Here is a 16,251-nt window from a genome sequence, read left to right as displayed (position 1 = left end):
AGCGGCCGAACCACGATCGCTCGCCAGGGCCTGCTGTCCGCAGCCCAGGTTCCTCAATGTGCAGTGCCTACAACCCTCGCCCTGACCTGTGCAGACCCTACAACCCTCACCCTACCTCAACCCCGTCTCGGCTGCCTCCACAGAGCTTGTCAACGCTGACCAAGGTCCCCGCAGCGGTGAAGCCCGCCCTGTGCACTCGCGCAACAGTCGGCCCTGCACGCCGACTCCAAGCTGCAGCTCTGGGACTCGGGGCTGACCCCGGACTGGCCGCCGCCAGACGCATGCCAGGTGAAGCGCCCAGCTCTCGCGAGAGCGCTCCCGGAAGCGCCTGCAACTTCACTGATGCCAACTGGTAACGGACAGGAAGTTCCGGGCAGCCGCGGCGCGCAGACGCGACACGCCAGCCTCGTGTGCGCAGGCGTGCCGGTCGCTGTCTCCTCCGGCTCTTCCTTCTGGCTCTGCAGACGTCAACGGCCGTTGGGTCCTATGTCGCGCCGGGCCCTCCGGAGGCTGAGGGGGGAACAGCGCGGCCAGGAGCCCCTCGGGCCGGGAGCCCTGCAATTTGACCTCGACGATGAGGATGACACGGAGGAAGAAGGGCCGAGACGGAAACCGGGTAGCCGGCGCCCTGGGCGCGCAGGCAAGGAGGGCGTTCGAGTCAACAACCGGTTCGAGTTGGTGAGCAGCCGGGCGACTGGGGCGGGACGAGGCCTGACGTCACGGGGGCGGAACCGATCGGGTCTGGACTCCGGCTGAGTGGGCGGGGCCGTGGTGTGAGCACTACCGCGGACGGGGTGGGGCCGTTTTGGAGGAGGGGCTACGGACTGGGCTGAGGGGGCGGGGACAGGCCCCTCTGGGGGCGGGGCTACGGACTGGGGCGGGACATGCCATATGGGGCGGGGCTAAGGACAGAGGGGGCGGGACATGCCCCTGCGGTGCCGGGCTAAGTACTGAGGGGCGGTAACAGGTCCTTCTGGAGGTGGGGCTAAGGACAGAGGGGGCGGTGACAGGCTCTTCTGGGCAGGGCTAAGGAAGGAGCGGCAACATGCCCTTCTGGGGGCGGGGCTAAAGAAGGGGCGGTGACAGGCCTTCGGGGCGGGGCTTAGTAGGGGGTTAGTAGGGGGCAGGGCTGTGGGCGGGACTCAGGACTTAGCCTTGCTGTTGTGGAGTTAGACTGCGGAATCGGGCCGGGAGGGAGCTGGTGGAGTTGTGATGTCCAGAGCAGGGACTGCAGAAGAGCATGCAGGGCGTCCCAGCTCTGGGTCCTGTGCAGCTGAGACAGACACCTGCTACCTGCTGGTTCTCTCCGCAAACATTGGCACTGGGCGCTCCACTCAGGCATTTCACTGATTGGCAGGTTTCCAGCTACCTGCATGCCAGGGTAAATATCAGCAGGAGGCCAGAATCCCAGCAGACTGGAATCGACTGGAGTGCACCGGGTCCTACTCCTCTAGCGGGTTTTATTGTCAGCAGCTGAGACCTGTGCAGTCCCTACGACCCTAACCCTAACCCTACCTCAACCCTGTGGCAGGTGTGCGGTCCATGCATCTTCTACACTTACTTTCTGTTGTGTGCCTACCTGTTCATCCCACACCTGTCTGCCCTTGGGTACCTCGACATTTAATCTACGCTGTTTTTTAGGGTGGGTGTTTTATGCAGTGCCTAAGATGCCTTTGGGAACCCTGGTTTCCCAGAGTGCCTGGGTTCCACTCACTGCAGTCCAGGGTTAGCCTGGCCAGCACTGGGCATTGGTGCCATTTGGAGAGTGAGTCAGCAGATGGAACATCTTTCCTTGTGTTTGTGTCACTCTGCTTTTCAAGTAAATAAAATCTTTCAAAAAATAAATAAAATGTGCGAAAAATTTGCGCAAGCACAGGGCAATGGCCAGTGTCCCCATATGAATGACAGCCAAGCACGTAAGAAAGCCTTGTTGTCTTCATAAAGAGGTGGCATGAAGCTGGCACAGGCTAGGCTTTTGCTTGCAGCACCAGCAACTTCCTCAGGGTCCCATCCAGCTTCCTGCTGACGTGTCTGGGAGGTAGTAGAGGGAGGGGCCTGGGGTCTGCAGGCCCTGCCACTCATCTGGTAGGCCTGGGGAGACTCATGGTAAAATCTAGGCTTCTTCCTGGCCCAGGCCTGGCTATTGCAGCTGCTTGGGGAGTGAACAGAGGGTAGAAGGTATCTGTCTCCTCTCTCTATTACTCTTTTATTTTTTTCAATAATCATTTTACTTTTGATAATATTTACATACTTGAGAGGGATGCATGTCCATGTGGACCAGCGATTAGGGTGAGGAGGCTCGAGGTATATGGGAAAGTGGTTGAGACAATACTTCCATTTTTTTTCATGTATTTGGGGAAAGGGGGGAGAGAAGGGGAGAGGGCTACTCCCAGAAGCATAACTGCATCAGTCCCTGGGGATGGGGAATGGCCACCCAGTGTCATCCCAAGGTCCCTAATGTGGGGCAAGTTCTGAGGGTACTGCTGAAATGGTTTTGATAGTTCTCCCATGTGGGTGCAGGGTCCCAAGGCTTTGGGCCGTTCTCCACTCTTTTCCTAGGCCACAAGCAGGGAGCTGGATGGGAAGTGGGGCCACCAGGATAAGAACTGGCGCCCATATGGGATCCCGGCTTGTTCAAGGCGAGGACTTTAGCAGCTAGGCCACCACACCAGGCCCAATTTTTACTTTTGAGCTTTATATTCTGCAAAGTTTCCAAAGTGAACATGAAATCACATTTATTTATTTCTGCATCTCATAATCAGTTGCATTGATCTGATCTCTACACTGAACTCCCAAAACTTTGTCCCTAACTTGCATGCACCTCTTCCCTTCTCCTGAAGTCCCTCCTACCTTTCCTCTCCTGTGTATGTATGTGTGTGTCTACACTCAGCGCTGTGTATGTGTAAGTGTGTGTGTGTGTCTGCACTCAGTGCTGTGTGTGTGTCTGTGTGTGTGTCTGCACTCAGCGCTGTGTATGTGTGTGTGTGTGTGTCTGCACTCAGTGCTGTGTGTCTATGTGTGTGTGTTTGTACTCAGCACTATGTGTGTGTCTGCACTCAGTGCTGCGTTATGTGTGTGTGTGTGTGTCTGTGTGTGTGTGTCTATATGTGTGTTTGCCCCACGTATGCCAAGGGAGGACTGTGATTTCTGTTATGGTGAGTGATAGTGAATGTTAGCAGGCGGGGGATCTGTCTTTGTGCTGCCTGCTGCTGTACGTGTGCTGAGAGGTGCACAAGAAGACGTGAGTGCACTGGCTGAATCATGTTTCTTGGGTCATACTCCATCCACGGGGTTGATCTTGGGGCTTCTTCTCTGTATTGTCCTTGAAGACAGAGAGCATCGAGTTCTCTGGTGCTCCCTGACTGAGGCAGTCTAAGCCACTCCAAGTTCCCCTTCTCAGCACTGCTGTTCACACCAGGACTCTGTCAGGTGTGTCCTTGTGACTGCACAACCTGTTTTTTGTTTTTTTGGTTTTTTTTCAGATCCACATGGAAGACCTGGAGGATGATCCTGTGGTAAATGGGGACAGATCTGGTTGTGTCCTGGCAGAGCCCATGGCATCGGGGAACAAAGAAAGAGTCCAACACAGAAGCACAGAGACCAAGAAGGACACTGAAGTGACTGAGGCAGTGCCACTAGAGCAGGTAGACAAGCCCCCATGACACATGCTGGGAGGAGGGCTGGGCACCCGTGTGTCTGATTATGTTCACTGCTTCATTGCCAGCGTTCTCCTGGGGGGCCTGATGAAATTTGCGTGAGATTCCTGAGACCAGCAGTGCCATCGTGGTGCTATGCCCAGGTGTAGTGTGTCCAGGGTGTTGTGCCCAGGTGTTGTAGTGTGTCCCTCTGCCTCTGCCTCTTGGCGTGAGAGCAGTGGAGTGTGCACGGTAGGCAGTGCTGCTGTGCCTTGTCGTGGAGAAGGTCCCTGAAGACTGTTAATGTATGTGTGCGCTTTAGCTTGCTTTCTTTTTCTTGTTCTTTTTTTTTTAAAGATTTATTTATTTTATTACAGTCAGATATTCAGAGAGAAGGAGAGACAGAGAGGAAGATCTTCCGTCCGATGATTCACTCCCCAAGTGAGCCACAACGGGCCGATGCGCGCCGATCCAAAGCTGGGAACCTGGAACCTCTTCCGGGTCTCCCACACAGGTGCAGGGTCCCAATGCATTGGACCGTCCTCGACTGCTTTCCCAGGCCACAAGCAGGGAGCTGGATGGGAAGTGGACCTGTTGTAGGGATTAGAACCGGCGCCCACATGGGATCCCGGCGCGTTCAAGGCGAGGACTCTAGCTGCTAGGCCACGCCACCGGGCCCTCTTGTTCTATTTTTTTTTAATGTTTATGTATTTGGAAGGCCCAGACATAGAGATCTACCATCTGCTGGTGCACTTGCTCATGCCGCGCAGTGGCCAGGACTCTGCCAGGTCAGAACCAGGTGCTGGAATCAGTTTAGTTCTGGGTGATAGGAACTCAGCCACTTGAGTCATCAGCTGCATGAGATTCCTGACACCAGCAGGGCCAGAGTTGGCAGCCCAGACACCTGGTGTGGGACATGGGCATTCTAACCACTGGCCAAATGCCAGCCCCAGAGGGAGGGTTTCCTCCTGGACACCAGAAGGGCTCACTGGGAGCCTGCTGGGCCCTGTGGAGGGGTCTTTGTCCCCCAGGACCTCAGGTTGCGAGGACAACGTAGACATGACTGGACAAGTACAGCTGGGGAGTCCTGACCCAGAGAGTCAGGTATGAGAAGGTGGGGTCAGTGTGAGGTGGTGCTGGCACTCCTGGGGCTGGAGCTGGCTAGATGCAGGCATGGGATGACCACAGCGGCAGTGTGGAACAGTCTAGAAGGGTGTGAGAGAAAGGTCAGCTGTGCCTCTAGGGAAGACCGTGTCTTGAAGGGGCATTTGGGAATAGATGGGCCATGCTTAGAGGAGGGGCTTGAGCTTACTGCTTCAGCTGTCAGTTTTTGGGGTTTTCTTTCTCTTGCTGTTGATTAAAATGTAGCTGTTTTATTTAGTCTCATGGAAGTGGCAAACTCCGAAAGAAGAAAAAGAAACAGAAAAATAGGAAAACCAGCACGGGAGAACCATTGGTATGTGCATCAGATGTGGTTTCCTCTGCCCTTTGCTTCTTTGCAGGCAGCTCTGTTTGGGCTCTTGGTTGTCTCCCATGAGGAGACTAAGGCGGAGGAAGAGAGCTGATTCTGCCTTTGCCTTTCTCCACTGCATTCCCATGTGCCCAGCATGCATTAAGGCAGGTGTCCCAATGGTGGAGTCCCACCCAGTGGGTTGATAGAGTATGTCTTTTCTGTGCTTAGCTGAGTAGGGAGTCCAGGGTGAGTTCTATTTTGGTTTTTGTTTTTTGTTTTTTTAAGATTCATTTTATTTCTTTTATTTTTTAAAGATCTGTTTATTTTTTAGAAAAGTCGAGTTGGGTCCAGCACAATGGCTCAGTTGACTAATCCTCCACCTCAAAGCTCTGGGATCCCCTATGGGCGCCTGTCTGTGTCCCAGCTGTTCTTCCCATTCAGCTCCCTACCTGTGGCCTGGGAAAGCCATAGAGGATGGGCCAAAACCTTGGGACCCTGCATCAGCATGAGAGACCTGGAAGAAGCTCCTGGCTCCTCGTTTTGATCACCCATTTGGGAAGTGAACCAGTGTATGGAAGATCTTTCTGCCTCTCTTTCCCTTTGTAAATCTGCCTTTCCAATAAAATAGATTTTTTTTAAAGGCAGTTTCAGAGATATATAGAGAGGGAGAGAGATATAGAGGCCTTCTATCTACTGGCTCACTCCCCAGATGACCACCACAGCTAGAGCTGGCCAGTAAAGGCCAAGAGCCAAGAGCTTATCCCAGGGGCCCAAATACTTGAGCCATCTTCCATTGCCCTCCCAGGTCATAAAGAGGTGGCTGGATTGGAAGTGAAGCAGCCAGGACTCCTAGCAGTGTCCTATGGGATGCCAGCATTGTCGTCAAAGGTTTTACCTGCCATGCCACTGTGCAGGCTGTTTCCTGATTTTTGTGATTCTCTTCTGAACTTCTTAGGAAACATCCTTCTCCCCTCACTTTTTTTTTTCTTTTTTGCCTAAATGTCTATTATATATTGTTTGAATTTACTCTCCTTTAGAATGTAAGTACAAATTAATGGTTCTTTTAAAAATATCTAAGCATTATTTTGATATTTTGAGAAGTCAATGTGGTTTTTGACTTTTAGGAAAATGGGCTAGAAGATATCGATCGCATGCTGGAGAGGATTGAGGACAACAGTGGGTTCAGCCACCCAGGGCCCCCTCCCCTGAGTGCTAAGAAGCATGTCCTGTACGTGGAACACAGGTGCGGCCTGGGAAGAGAGGCTGAAGTTGCAGTACAGCAGATTCATCGCCTGTCATTTCAAAACATTTCTGGCTCTGTTTAAAAGTGGCCATTTGTTGAGCCCAGTACAATAGCATAGTGGTTAGATGCTCGCCTTGCATTTGCCAGGATCCCACATGGGCACTGGATCGTATCCTGGCTGCTCTACTTCCCATCCAGTTCTGTGCTTGTGACCTGGGAGGAGTGTAGAGGGTGACTCAAAGCCTTGGGACCCTGCACCTGCATGAGAGACCCAGAGGAGGCTCTAGGCTCTTGGCTTTGGATCAATTCCTTCTGTTGGCGGCCACTTGGAGAGTGAACCAGCAGACAGAGAACCTTTCTCTCTATATCTCCTTCTCTCTGTGTATCTGCCTTTCTAATAAAAAATAATAATAATTACGAAAGCAAAAACTGGCCAGTTGTTGGTAAACACACAGCAAGGCGAAGACAGGACCTGTGTGCCACTCTTGATGGGCTTAGTAAAACTGTAGAGAAGGGCCTTGTCCTTGGCTGATTTCTCTCTCTTGGTCTTTTGTTTTTATGTTTATTTACTTTTATTGGAAAGGCAGATTTACAGAAAGATCTTCCATCACTGGTTTGGTTCACTCCCCAAGTGGCTACAATGTCTGGAGTTGAGCTGACCTAAAATCAGGAGCTTCTTCCAGGTCTTCCACGTGGGAGCAGGTTCCCAAGGCTTTGGGGCATCTTCGACTGCTTTCCCAGGCCACAAGCATGGAGCTGGAGGGAAATGGAGCAGCCACTGCACATGTGGAGTCCTAGCTTGCCCCTGAGCCATCGCACCAGGCCCTATCTCTTGGTCTTGCTACTGAGCCATTGCACCAGGCCATATGTCTTACTCTTGTCACTGGCCAGCGTCATTCTGTTGCTGCTGGGTTTTCTGGTGACTCTCTGGAATGTCTAGGCTCCCTGGGGAAGACTGTAATGTAATTCTTGGTGAAATTTCTGTTTCTGCAGACACTTGAATCCAGATACAGAGCTGAAGCGGTATTTTGGTGCTCGTGCTGTCCTGGGTGAGCAAAGGTAAGAGCTACCCTGAGCTGCCTGGTAGAAGCTGTTTGGTTCCTTGCTGGGCTGTCAGCCAGGCTTGAAGTGTGTTCCTGATGCTGCAGAGGCCCTAGTGGGGGAGCTGTTGCCAACCTGAGATGCCCACACAGGGTGTCAGAGTATCTGGGTTATGTTCAGTCCCAGCTGTCTTCTCCACTCCCTGTTGACGGCAGACCATGTGAGGCTACAATGATGGCTCAAGTAGTTGGGTCCCTGTCACCCAGGTCAGGAATCTGACTTCAGCCCCTGACTGGCCCCTTAGGTTGTGGAAATCAGGATGTGAACCAGTGGGTGGGAACTCTGCGCTGAAGTGGATAAAAATAAAAATTCCAAACAACAACAACAACAACAACAACAAAACGGTTGAATCTCCACTTGGGAAATGCCCTCATTCCATGTCTCACTGCTTGGCTTGAGTCGCAGCTATGCCAGTTCCCATCAGCTTGAGTCGCAGCTACGCCAGTTCCCATCCAGCTTGAGTCGCAGCTACGCCAGTTCCCATCAGCTTGAGTCGCAGCTACGCCAGTTCCCATCCAGCTTGAGTCGCAGCTACGCCAGTTCCCATCCAGCTTGAGTCGCAGCTACGCCAGTTCCCATCAGCTTGAGTCGCAGCTACGCCAGTTCCCATCAGCTTGAGTCGCAGCTACGCCAGTTCCCATCAGCTTGAGTCGCAGCTACGCCAGTTCCCATCCAGCTTGAGTCGCAGCTATGCCAGTTCCCATCCAGCTTGAGTCGCAGCTATGCCAGTTCCCATCAGCTTGAGTCGCAGCTATGCCAGTTCCCATCAGCTTGAGTCGCAGCTATGCCAGTTCCCATCCAGCTTGAGTCGCAGCTATGCCAGTTCCCATCAGCTTGAGTCGCAGCTATGCCAGTTCCCATCCAGCTTGAGTCGCAGCTATGCCAGTTCCCATCCAGCTTGAGTCGCAGCTATGCCAGTTCCCATCCAGCTTGAGTCGCAGCTATGCCAGTTCCCATCCAGCTTGAGTCGCAGCTATGCCAGTTCCCATCCAGCTTGAGTCGCAGCTATGCCAGTTCCCATCAGCTTGAGTCGCAGCTATGCCAGTTCCCATCCAGCTTGAGTCGCAGCTATGCCAGTTCCCATCAGCTTGAGTCGCAGCTATGCCAGTTCCCATCCAGCTTGAGTCGCAGCTACGCCAGTTCCCATCCAGCTTGAGTCGCAGCTACGCCAGTTCCCATCCAGCTTGAGTCGCAGCTACGCCAGTTCCCATCCAGCTTGAGTCGCAGCTACGCCAGTTCCCATCCAGCTTGAGTCGCAGCTATGCCAGTTCCCATCCAGCTTGAGTCGCAGCTATGCCAGTTCCCATCCAGCTTGAGTCGCAGCTATGCCAGTTCCCATCAGCTTGAGTCGCAGCTACGCCAGTTCCCATCCAGCTTGAGTCGCAGCTACGCCAGTTCCCATCCAGCTTGAGTCGCAGCTACGCCAGTTCCCATCAGCTTGAGTCGCAGCTACGCCAGTTCCCATCAGCTTGAGTCGCAGCTACGCCAGTTCCCATCCAGCTTGAGTCGCAGCTACGCCAGTTCCCATCCAGCTTGAGTCGCAGCTACGCCAGTTCCCATCCAGCTTGAGTCGCAGCTACGCCAGTTCCCATCCAGCTTGAGTCGCAGCTACGCCAGTTCCCATCCAGCTTGAGTCGCAGCTACGCCAGTTCCCATCCAGCTTGAGTCGCAGCTACGCCAGTTCCCATCCAGCTTGAGTCGCAGCTACGCCAGTTCCCATCCAGCTTGAGTCGCAGCTACGCCAGTTCCCATCCAGCTTGAGTCGCAGCTACGCCAGTTCCCATCCAGCTTGAGTCGCAGCTACGCCAGTTCCCATCCAGCTTGAGTCGCAGCTACGCCAGTTCCCATCCAGCTTGAGTCGCAGCTACGCCAGTTCCCATCCAGCTTGAGTCGCAGCTACGCCAGTTCCCATCCAGCTTGAGTCGCAGCTACGCCAGTTCCCATCCAGCTTGAGTCGCAGCTATGCCAGTTCCCATCCAGCTTGAGTCGCAGCTATGCCAGTTCCCATCCAGCTTGAGTCGCAGCTATGCCAGTTCCCATCCAGCTTGAGTCGCAGCTATGCCAGTTCCCATCAGCTTGAGTCGCAGCTATGCCAGTTCCCATCCAGCTTGAGTCGCAGCTATGCCAGTTCCCATCCAGCTTGAGTCGCAGCTATGCCAGTTCCCATCCAGCTTGAGTCGCAGCTATGCCAGTTCCCATCCAGCTTGCTCCTGAGTGAACCCTGGGGGAAGTAGGTGGGTCCCCATCACCAAAGGGAGACCTGGAAGGAGTTCCAGCTGCCACTGTTGAAGGCACCTGGGGAAGGGCCCAACAGGCAGGAGATTTCTTTCTGACTTGGTCTTACAAATAAGAATGGGGGTGGGGTTGGGGGTGCAGGTGGAAGTGCCTCAGTTTCCCTGCTTTGCAGAGACGCGGCTGTGCATCTCCCACACGTGCCACACTTCTGTCCTTAGCCACAGGGCTCTGGTTTGCAGCTTCTGAGGCCTTAGAATGTTGTACTCACAGTGGTCAGGCCATATTCACAGGGCCCTGTGTGGTCCACCACAGCTTGGAACATTTGTATTTATTTATTTATGTAAGATTTATTTATTTTTATCAGGCAGATACACAGAGAAGAACATCTTCTGTCTGATGGTTCACTCCCCAAGTGGCTACAACAGCTGGAGCTGAGCCGATCTGAAGCCAAGAGCCAGTAGCCTCCTCCAGGTCTCCCACGCGGGTGCAGGGTCCCAAGGCTTTGGGCTGTCCTCGACTGCTTTCCCAGGCCACAGGCAGGGAGCTGGATGGGAAGTGGGGCCGCTGGGATTAGAACCGGTGCCCATATGGGATCCTGGCACATTCAAGGCAAGGACTTTAGCCACTATGCTACTGTACTGGGCCCAGCTGTGGAACATTTGTAACCAGTTGTTCATGGGTCTGCATTTCCAGTTTCCTACATGCTGCCAAATTGCCCTCCAGAGGAGTTGTGGGATCCCCTTTACCCTCTGGTCGTTATTAGGTATGGGAGGCTTTATCGTCTGTCAGGGTGCTTGCATGTTAAGTCCCACCTCCACTGCCATTCCAAATTCCAGCTGTTGTCCCTATGGTGGCCCAAATGCCTGTGACAGCTAAGACTGTGCCAGGCTACAGCCAGGAGACTGGAACTCCACCCAGGTCTTATGTGCAGGTGTTAGCAGGTCAAGTCTTATGCTGCTTTCTCAGTTGTACTAGCAGGGTGCTAGATGGGAAGTGGAGCAGCTGGGACTTGAACCGTTGCCCATATGGGGTGCTGGTGCTTGCAAGGTGAAGATTGAGCCATTGAGCCAAGTCATTTACACCATTCACATCAGGTTGTTCAGGCTGAAGAAGACATTTCTTTCTGGAATATTAATGAACAGCACTTAACTTTTTAAGATGTTATCTTTGGGGCCTGGCACAGTAGTGTAGCAGCTAAGGTCCTCACCCTCACCTTGCACATACTGAGATCCCATATGGGCACCGGTTCTAATCCCAGCGGCCCCACTTCCCATCCAGCTCCCTGCCTGTGGCCTGGGAAAGCAGTCGAGGACGGCCCAAAGCCTTGGGACCCTGCACCTGCGTGGGAAACCTGGCTTCCAGTTGGCTCAGCATCAGCTGTTGTGGCCCTGGGGAGTGAATCAGCAGATGGAAGATCTTCCTCCTCTGTATATCTGCCTTTCTAATAAAAAGAAATAAATCTTAAAATAAAACAAAAGATAAAATTTTCCCTTTTTCACCACACCCCTTGCCTCTGCTTGATCTGCCTCTGCCCTTTTCTTCCTTCATGTAATCCTGTTTCTGCGGGTGAGTTACTGGTGTTGATTAGTTTGTAATGTTGTGTTTATTGCTGATTAGTGGTAATTGCATTAATTATTTCAGTACTATTACACTTATTTTTAAAGTTGTATTTGTCTATATGTATTTTAAAAATGAATGACAGGAAGAGAGAGACAGAAAAATAGACAAACAGGGATCTTCCATCCCCTGGTTGACTCCCTAGACGTTGGCAACAGCCACAGCTGGGCCAGGCTGAAGCTGGGAGCCTGAAACTCAGTGTGGGTCTCCTTCATGGGTGACAGGGACCCAGGGTGCACGTTAGCAGGAAATGGAGCTGGGGCTTGAACCCCAGTACTTCAGGTGTGCCCTCCCCCTGGGGCTCATTTCCGTCAACCCTAAAGAGCTGCCTCCCTGCTGTTGCCCACCCACCCACCCCTCATCCTACTCCTGTCTCCTTTGAGACTACTCCTGGAAGCACTTCTGCTCTTATTCCTGGTTCTCTGCCCTCCATCACTGAAGTGCCCCAGCCTGATATTGGTGTGTCCAGTGGTCAGTTAGCTTCTCCTATAACAGAACCTGCAAGGCAGCCTTCCTGAAGAAAAGCAGGTTGTGGGCCTTCCTTTGGCTGTGTCACTTCCTGGCACAAGCAACTCTCTTTTTTTAAAATTGATTTATTTATTTTTACTAGGCAGATTTACAGAGAGGAGAGACAGAGGAAGATCTGGTTCACTCCCCAAATGGCTGCAACAGCCAAAGCTGAGCTGATCTGAAGCGAGGAACCAGGAGCTTCTTCCGAAGAAACTCCCAAGGCTTTGGCCATCCTTCACTGTTTTCCCAGTCCATAATCAAGGAACTGGATGGGAAGTGGAGCAGCAGGACACAAACTGGCACCCATATGGGATCCTGACACTTGCAAGGCAAGGACTAGCTAATTGAGCTATTACACCGAGCACCACAGGCAACTCTTAGCAGGAACCAGTACATGTGCCTGTCAATGTGTGTCATCTCTTGCGTTCCACTTCTCACAGAGTCTGCAGGATCAAAGCATGGTATCCACCCTAATGACCATATACAGACCCTAACCGTAAAACCCTAACTCCATATTCTGAGTATCACAGTGAGTTGGCTTACAAGATTTGCTGATATTACAGGTGGCAGCTGAATATGCTGTACCACAATGCCAGCCCCAGGCTCACTTTTATGCCCTTTATCTTAGGTTATTACTCCTGCCTTTTGACTGGCCTGCTCTGTGGCTACATGGTGTTCAATGCCAACCGGCAATGGTTCATTCCACTGTTTCTCTGTGTTCTGTCCTTGGAATACCACTCTTCCCCACTTTTGCTTTATCTCCTGCCAAGATCAGGCAACTCCTGTGGTTCTGTGGGCAACAGGAGTGAGCTGCCTTGTTCTCTTCCCAGGCCTCGGCAAAGACAGCGCATGTATCCCAAGTGTACGTGGCTAACAACTCCCAAGAGCACCTGGCCCCGGTACAGCAAGCCAGGTACGCTCTGCCCAGGGCTAGGCCCTGTGTTTGAGGTCTGTGTGTGCTCGCCTGGTGTTCTGTGTGCTAGCCTGGTTGTGTGTGTGCTCACCTGATCTTGCACATGTGCTGGTGCCTGGGAGTGCCTAAGCTTCTGTTCGTGGTAGTGTTGGACTCTGTCCCTGTGGTCGCAGTTCACTGTGGCAATCCAGTAACCCTAATCTTGCCAGTACCAAGTGCCCTTGGAAAGCCTGAAGCAGAGATAGCACTGTGCAGCGGTGATACTTGCTACTCTCCTGTGTCTAGGGTTCAGGAGTTCATGTTGAGGACCCCAGCCTGGTGCTGCTTTTAGCTAAGGAGCCCTGGTGCTGCAGGAGCCCTAAGGTTGAGTGCCTGGGAGCTGATTCCCTCTGAGCTTGAGCACTTGGGCCTCCGTGGTGCAGATGGGAGGGAGTAGCTGCCAAGGCTAAAAGCCACTGAACATGCTTCTCAGGTGTTTTAGAAGAAACTCGGTCCATTCACCCACAATCAGAATCAGAGAACGGGCTGGTGCTAGGACTTCTGTGACACTCCCACTCCTACACCTACCCGATTCGCAGCCACTTTGGGTATTCTTTCATACCAAATGTGGCCTGGGTACAGGATCTGGCCTGGCCAGGTCCACTGGCTGCATAGGCCCTGGAATTTCCCTAGACTAAGGTCAGCGTCCTGGGCCATGTCAAATTGATTCAGGTTCTCTGGAGAAATTGACTTTGAAGAAAACTCTGGCAGTCAGGATGCTAGCTCCTGGTATAGACTCATCACTGAGCAGTAGGCCCTGAATATGCTGGGAGTGAGCTAGGCCAGAGGGGTGGCAGCCCAGCCCCAGGCCCTGGCCAATAAGCCAGGCTGTGTGGACACCTCCAAGTCCTTTCCCAGAATAACACAGGGCTGGTGACACTGTGGTGTGCAATCCCTCCCCAAGCACTGTGCCTTGCAGGTCTATCCATGCGGCTGTTGGAATCCAAGAGAGGCATGTCCTTCTTTGCCTTCGAGCACAGCGAGGAGTACCAGCAGACACAGCACAAGTTCCTGCTGGCTGTGGAGTCCATGGAGCCCAATAATATTGTGGTGTGTAACCTTGCTGCTCCTGGCTGGGACGGGGCCAGATCCTGTATCTCTGTGGTAGACCCTGTGACTAGAGGGAGGTGTGTTTGGGGACTAAGTCACCAGCATTCTGTCCACATATGGCATACTGATTCCATTTCTACTCCTTGGGAGCTATGCGTGGGGTGTAGGTGGCCACCCTGTGGCCACCCTGAGCCAGTGCACAAGACCCAGGGCCTTCCTGGGAAAAGGAGAGTGCTCACTTTCCTTCTTTGTTGGAACATTGGAGAGAGAGTACAGCCCAGACATACAAAGTCCTGAGCTCTACAACAGTGGCACCCATGTTAGGTAGGGGCTGTTGCAACTAGAGCCCTGGTGGTGCCTGAGAGAAGGGCAGGCCCTGGATTGGGCACTCTCGTGGCATCTGTGCAGGGAGGCCCCAGCCTGCAGCTTCTCTCCCTTCTGTCTTGCTGTAGGTCCTGCTCCAGACAAGCCCCTATCACGTGGACTCACTCCTGCAGCTCAGTGATGCCTGCCGTTTCCAGGAGGATCAGGAGATGGCTCGCGACCTTGTTGGTACAATGGGACCCGCTCATTCACATAGGGCAGCCAACAAATGGGTGGCCTCTTGCACTGACAGATGGCTCGCTACATGGGTCACAGTGGGTTTGCCAGGGTAATTTCAAAATGATAAGTTGTGTTGACAGTCTGTGTGCCTTAACACCCCTCATGATTTTAGTGTACACTTTGGCCTCAGCAGCACCCAACAGGAGCTCTAGGGTGAATGGCTCGGTGGTGAAGACTTCCCTGGGAATACCTACCTCCCATCTACTCCGGGTTCCAGTTCCCTGCCCATGCATACCCTGGGAGGGAGCAGCTGCTGACTCGAGTGATTGGGTCCCTTCTCCCCTGAGGAAGACTGGGATTGAGTTCCTACTTCTGGCTAAGGCCTGGATTAGTCTTGGTTGTGACAGGCATTTTAGGGGAGTAAGCCAGTGAATGGGAACGCTGTCTCTGTACCTTTCAGACAGATAGATACATGTGTACAAGAGAGGTATATGCATACGTGCCTGGTGCACTCAACACACAAGATAAGTACATGGATATATATCCATGTAACATACAACATACGTACATACTTTCATGCATTTAACATAAGGTAGATACGTACATAATGGCTATATACATTTAACACACACTAAAAGCAAAAATTGGGGCAGGCATTTAGCCTAGCAGTTAAGAGACCAGTTGGGATGCCTGTGAAAACATCTGGGTTGGAGACCTGCCTCCAGCTTCCTGCTCATGTGTACCCGAGGAGACAATAGTGATGACCAAGTACTCAGCTCTGCACCTGGCTGACCTGTGCTGAGTTCCCAGGTTTGACTTGGCCCAGCCCCAGCCTCTGTGGGCATTTGGAGATGAATGAGCAGATGAGGGCACTCTGCCTCTCAGGAAGGAAGCCCTGAGCTGTTCACTAGTGGCCCTGCGCCCAGCTGAGGAGAGCACAACTCCTCCTGCCGTCTCTGCACTTGCCTATGGGGTCATACAGACCGGGCCTCCCTCCCTGGGATTGTCATGTCTTTACCTCCCAGGCCTACTACCTCATGCTGAGAAATATTCCACAACTCATGTTTTGTTTTTTTTTTAAAGATTTTATTATTATTGGAAAGCCGGATATTCAGAGAGAAGGAGAGACAGAGAGGAAGATCTTCCATCCGATGTTTCACTCCCCAAGTGAGCCGCAACGGGCCGGTGCGCGCTGATCCGAAGCCGGGAACCTGGAACCTCTTCCGGGTCTCCCACGCGGGTGCAGTGTCCCAAAGCATTGGGCCGTCCTCAACTGCTTTCCCAGGCCACAAGCAGGGAGCTGGATGGGAAGTGGAGCTGCTGGGATTAGAACCGGCGCCCATATGGGATCCAGGGGCTTTCAAGGCGAGGACTTTAGCCGCTAAGCCACGCCACCGGGCCCACAACACACGTTTTACATGTTCACACAGATACCTGCTGTTGCACATGTGGCCTCACACCTCAAGACACTCAGGCTGTCCCTGTCTGTCTCAGCTCTGCTGCTCACACTTGTGCGCCAGGTTTTGCAATGGAGCTTAACATGACTTTCCCTGTTGTAAGCTCATAGGAGAGGCAGCAATGACTGCGTGGCTCTGATGCCTTCCCTGGTGTTTGTGTGCCCACAGAGAGAGCATTGTACAGCATGGAGTGTGCCTTCCATCCGCTTTTCAGTCTCACAAGTGGGACTTGCCGGCTGGATTACCGCAGACCTGAGAACAGGTGAGCATAGCTCCTCAAGGAGCGCCTGGTCTGCCTGTTTGCTGTGAGCCAGGCAGGGGCCCTGCAGCAGCAGGAAGGGGTGTAGGGACACTGCAGGGGCAGCAGGAGACCTCTAAAGAGGGGCTCAGCTGGAAGCTCCGCTGGGCAGGGCTGGGCTCAAGGATAGAATTGGCTCAAGGCACACTTGTCCGTC

The 16,251-nt window shown here is 53.0% G+C and overlaps 1 protein-coding gene across 3 annotated transcripts in view; it reads left to right on the top strand.

The window, feature by feature from the left end:
• Nucleotides 1-128: 128 nt before the first annotated feature.
• The window catches only part of TCF25 (transcription factor 25), a 28,754-nt gene continuing 12,631 nt past the window's right edge, over nucleotides 129-16,251 (top strand). For 2 of the 3 annotated variants that reach the window (XM_058675202.1, XM_058675200.1), the window contains exons 1-10: nucleotides 129-678; nucleotides 3,483-3,644; nucleotides 4,650-4,739; nucleotides 5,017-5,091; nucleotides 6,213-6,331; nucleotides 7,325-7,390; nucleotides 12,625-12,707; nucleotides 13,666-13,796; nucleotides 14,249-14,348; nucleotides 15,965-16,058. In XM_058675202.1, coding sequence (XP_058531185.1) covers nucleotides 343-678; nucleotides 3,483-3,644; nucleotides 4,650-4,739; nucleotides 5,017-5,091; nucleotides 6,213-6,331; nucleotides 7,325-7,390; nucleotides 12,625-12,707; nucleotides 13,666-13,796; nucleotides 14,249-14,348; nucleotides 15,965-16,058 — 1,256 coding nt within the window. In that variant the 5' untranslated portion in view covers nucleotides 129-342. The remainder of the gene's footprint in view (nucleotides 679-3,482; nucleotides 3,645-4,649; nucleotides 4,740-5,016; nucleotides 5,092-6,212; nucleotides 6,332-7,324; nucleotides 7,391-12,624; nucleotides 12,708-13,665; nucleotides 13,797-14,248; nucleotides 14,349-15,964; nucleotides 16,059-16,251) is intronic. The other variant, XM_058675201.1, reaches the window with a different exon arrangement.

This window comes from Ochotona princeps, chromosome 16, assembly GCF_030435755.1.
Source record: "Ochotona princeps isolate mOchPri1 chromosome 16, mOchPri1.hap1, whole genome shotgun sequence".
NCBI classification, from domain to species: domain Eukaryota; kingdom Metazoa; phylum Chordata; class Mammalia; order Lagomorpha; family Ochotonidae; genus Ochotona; species Ochotona princeps.
Note: the sequence above shows the minus strand (reverse complement) of the source record. Positions and strands in the feature narration are given on the sequence as shown.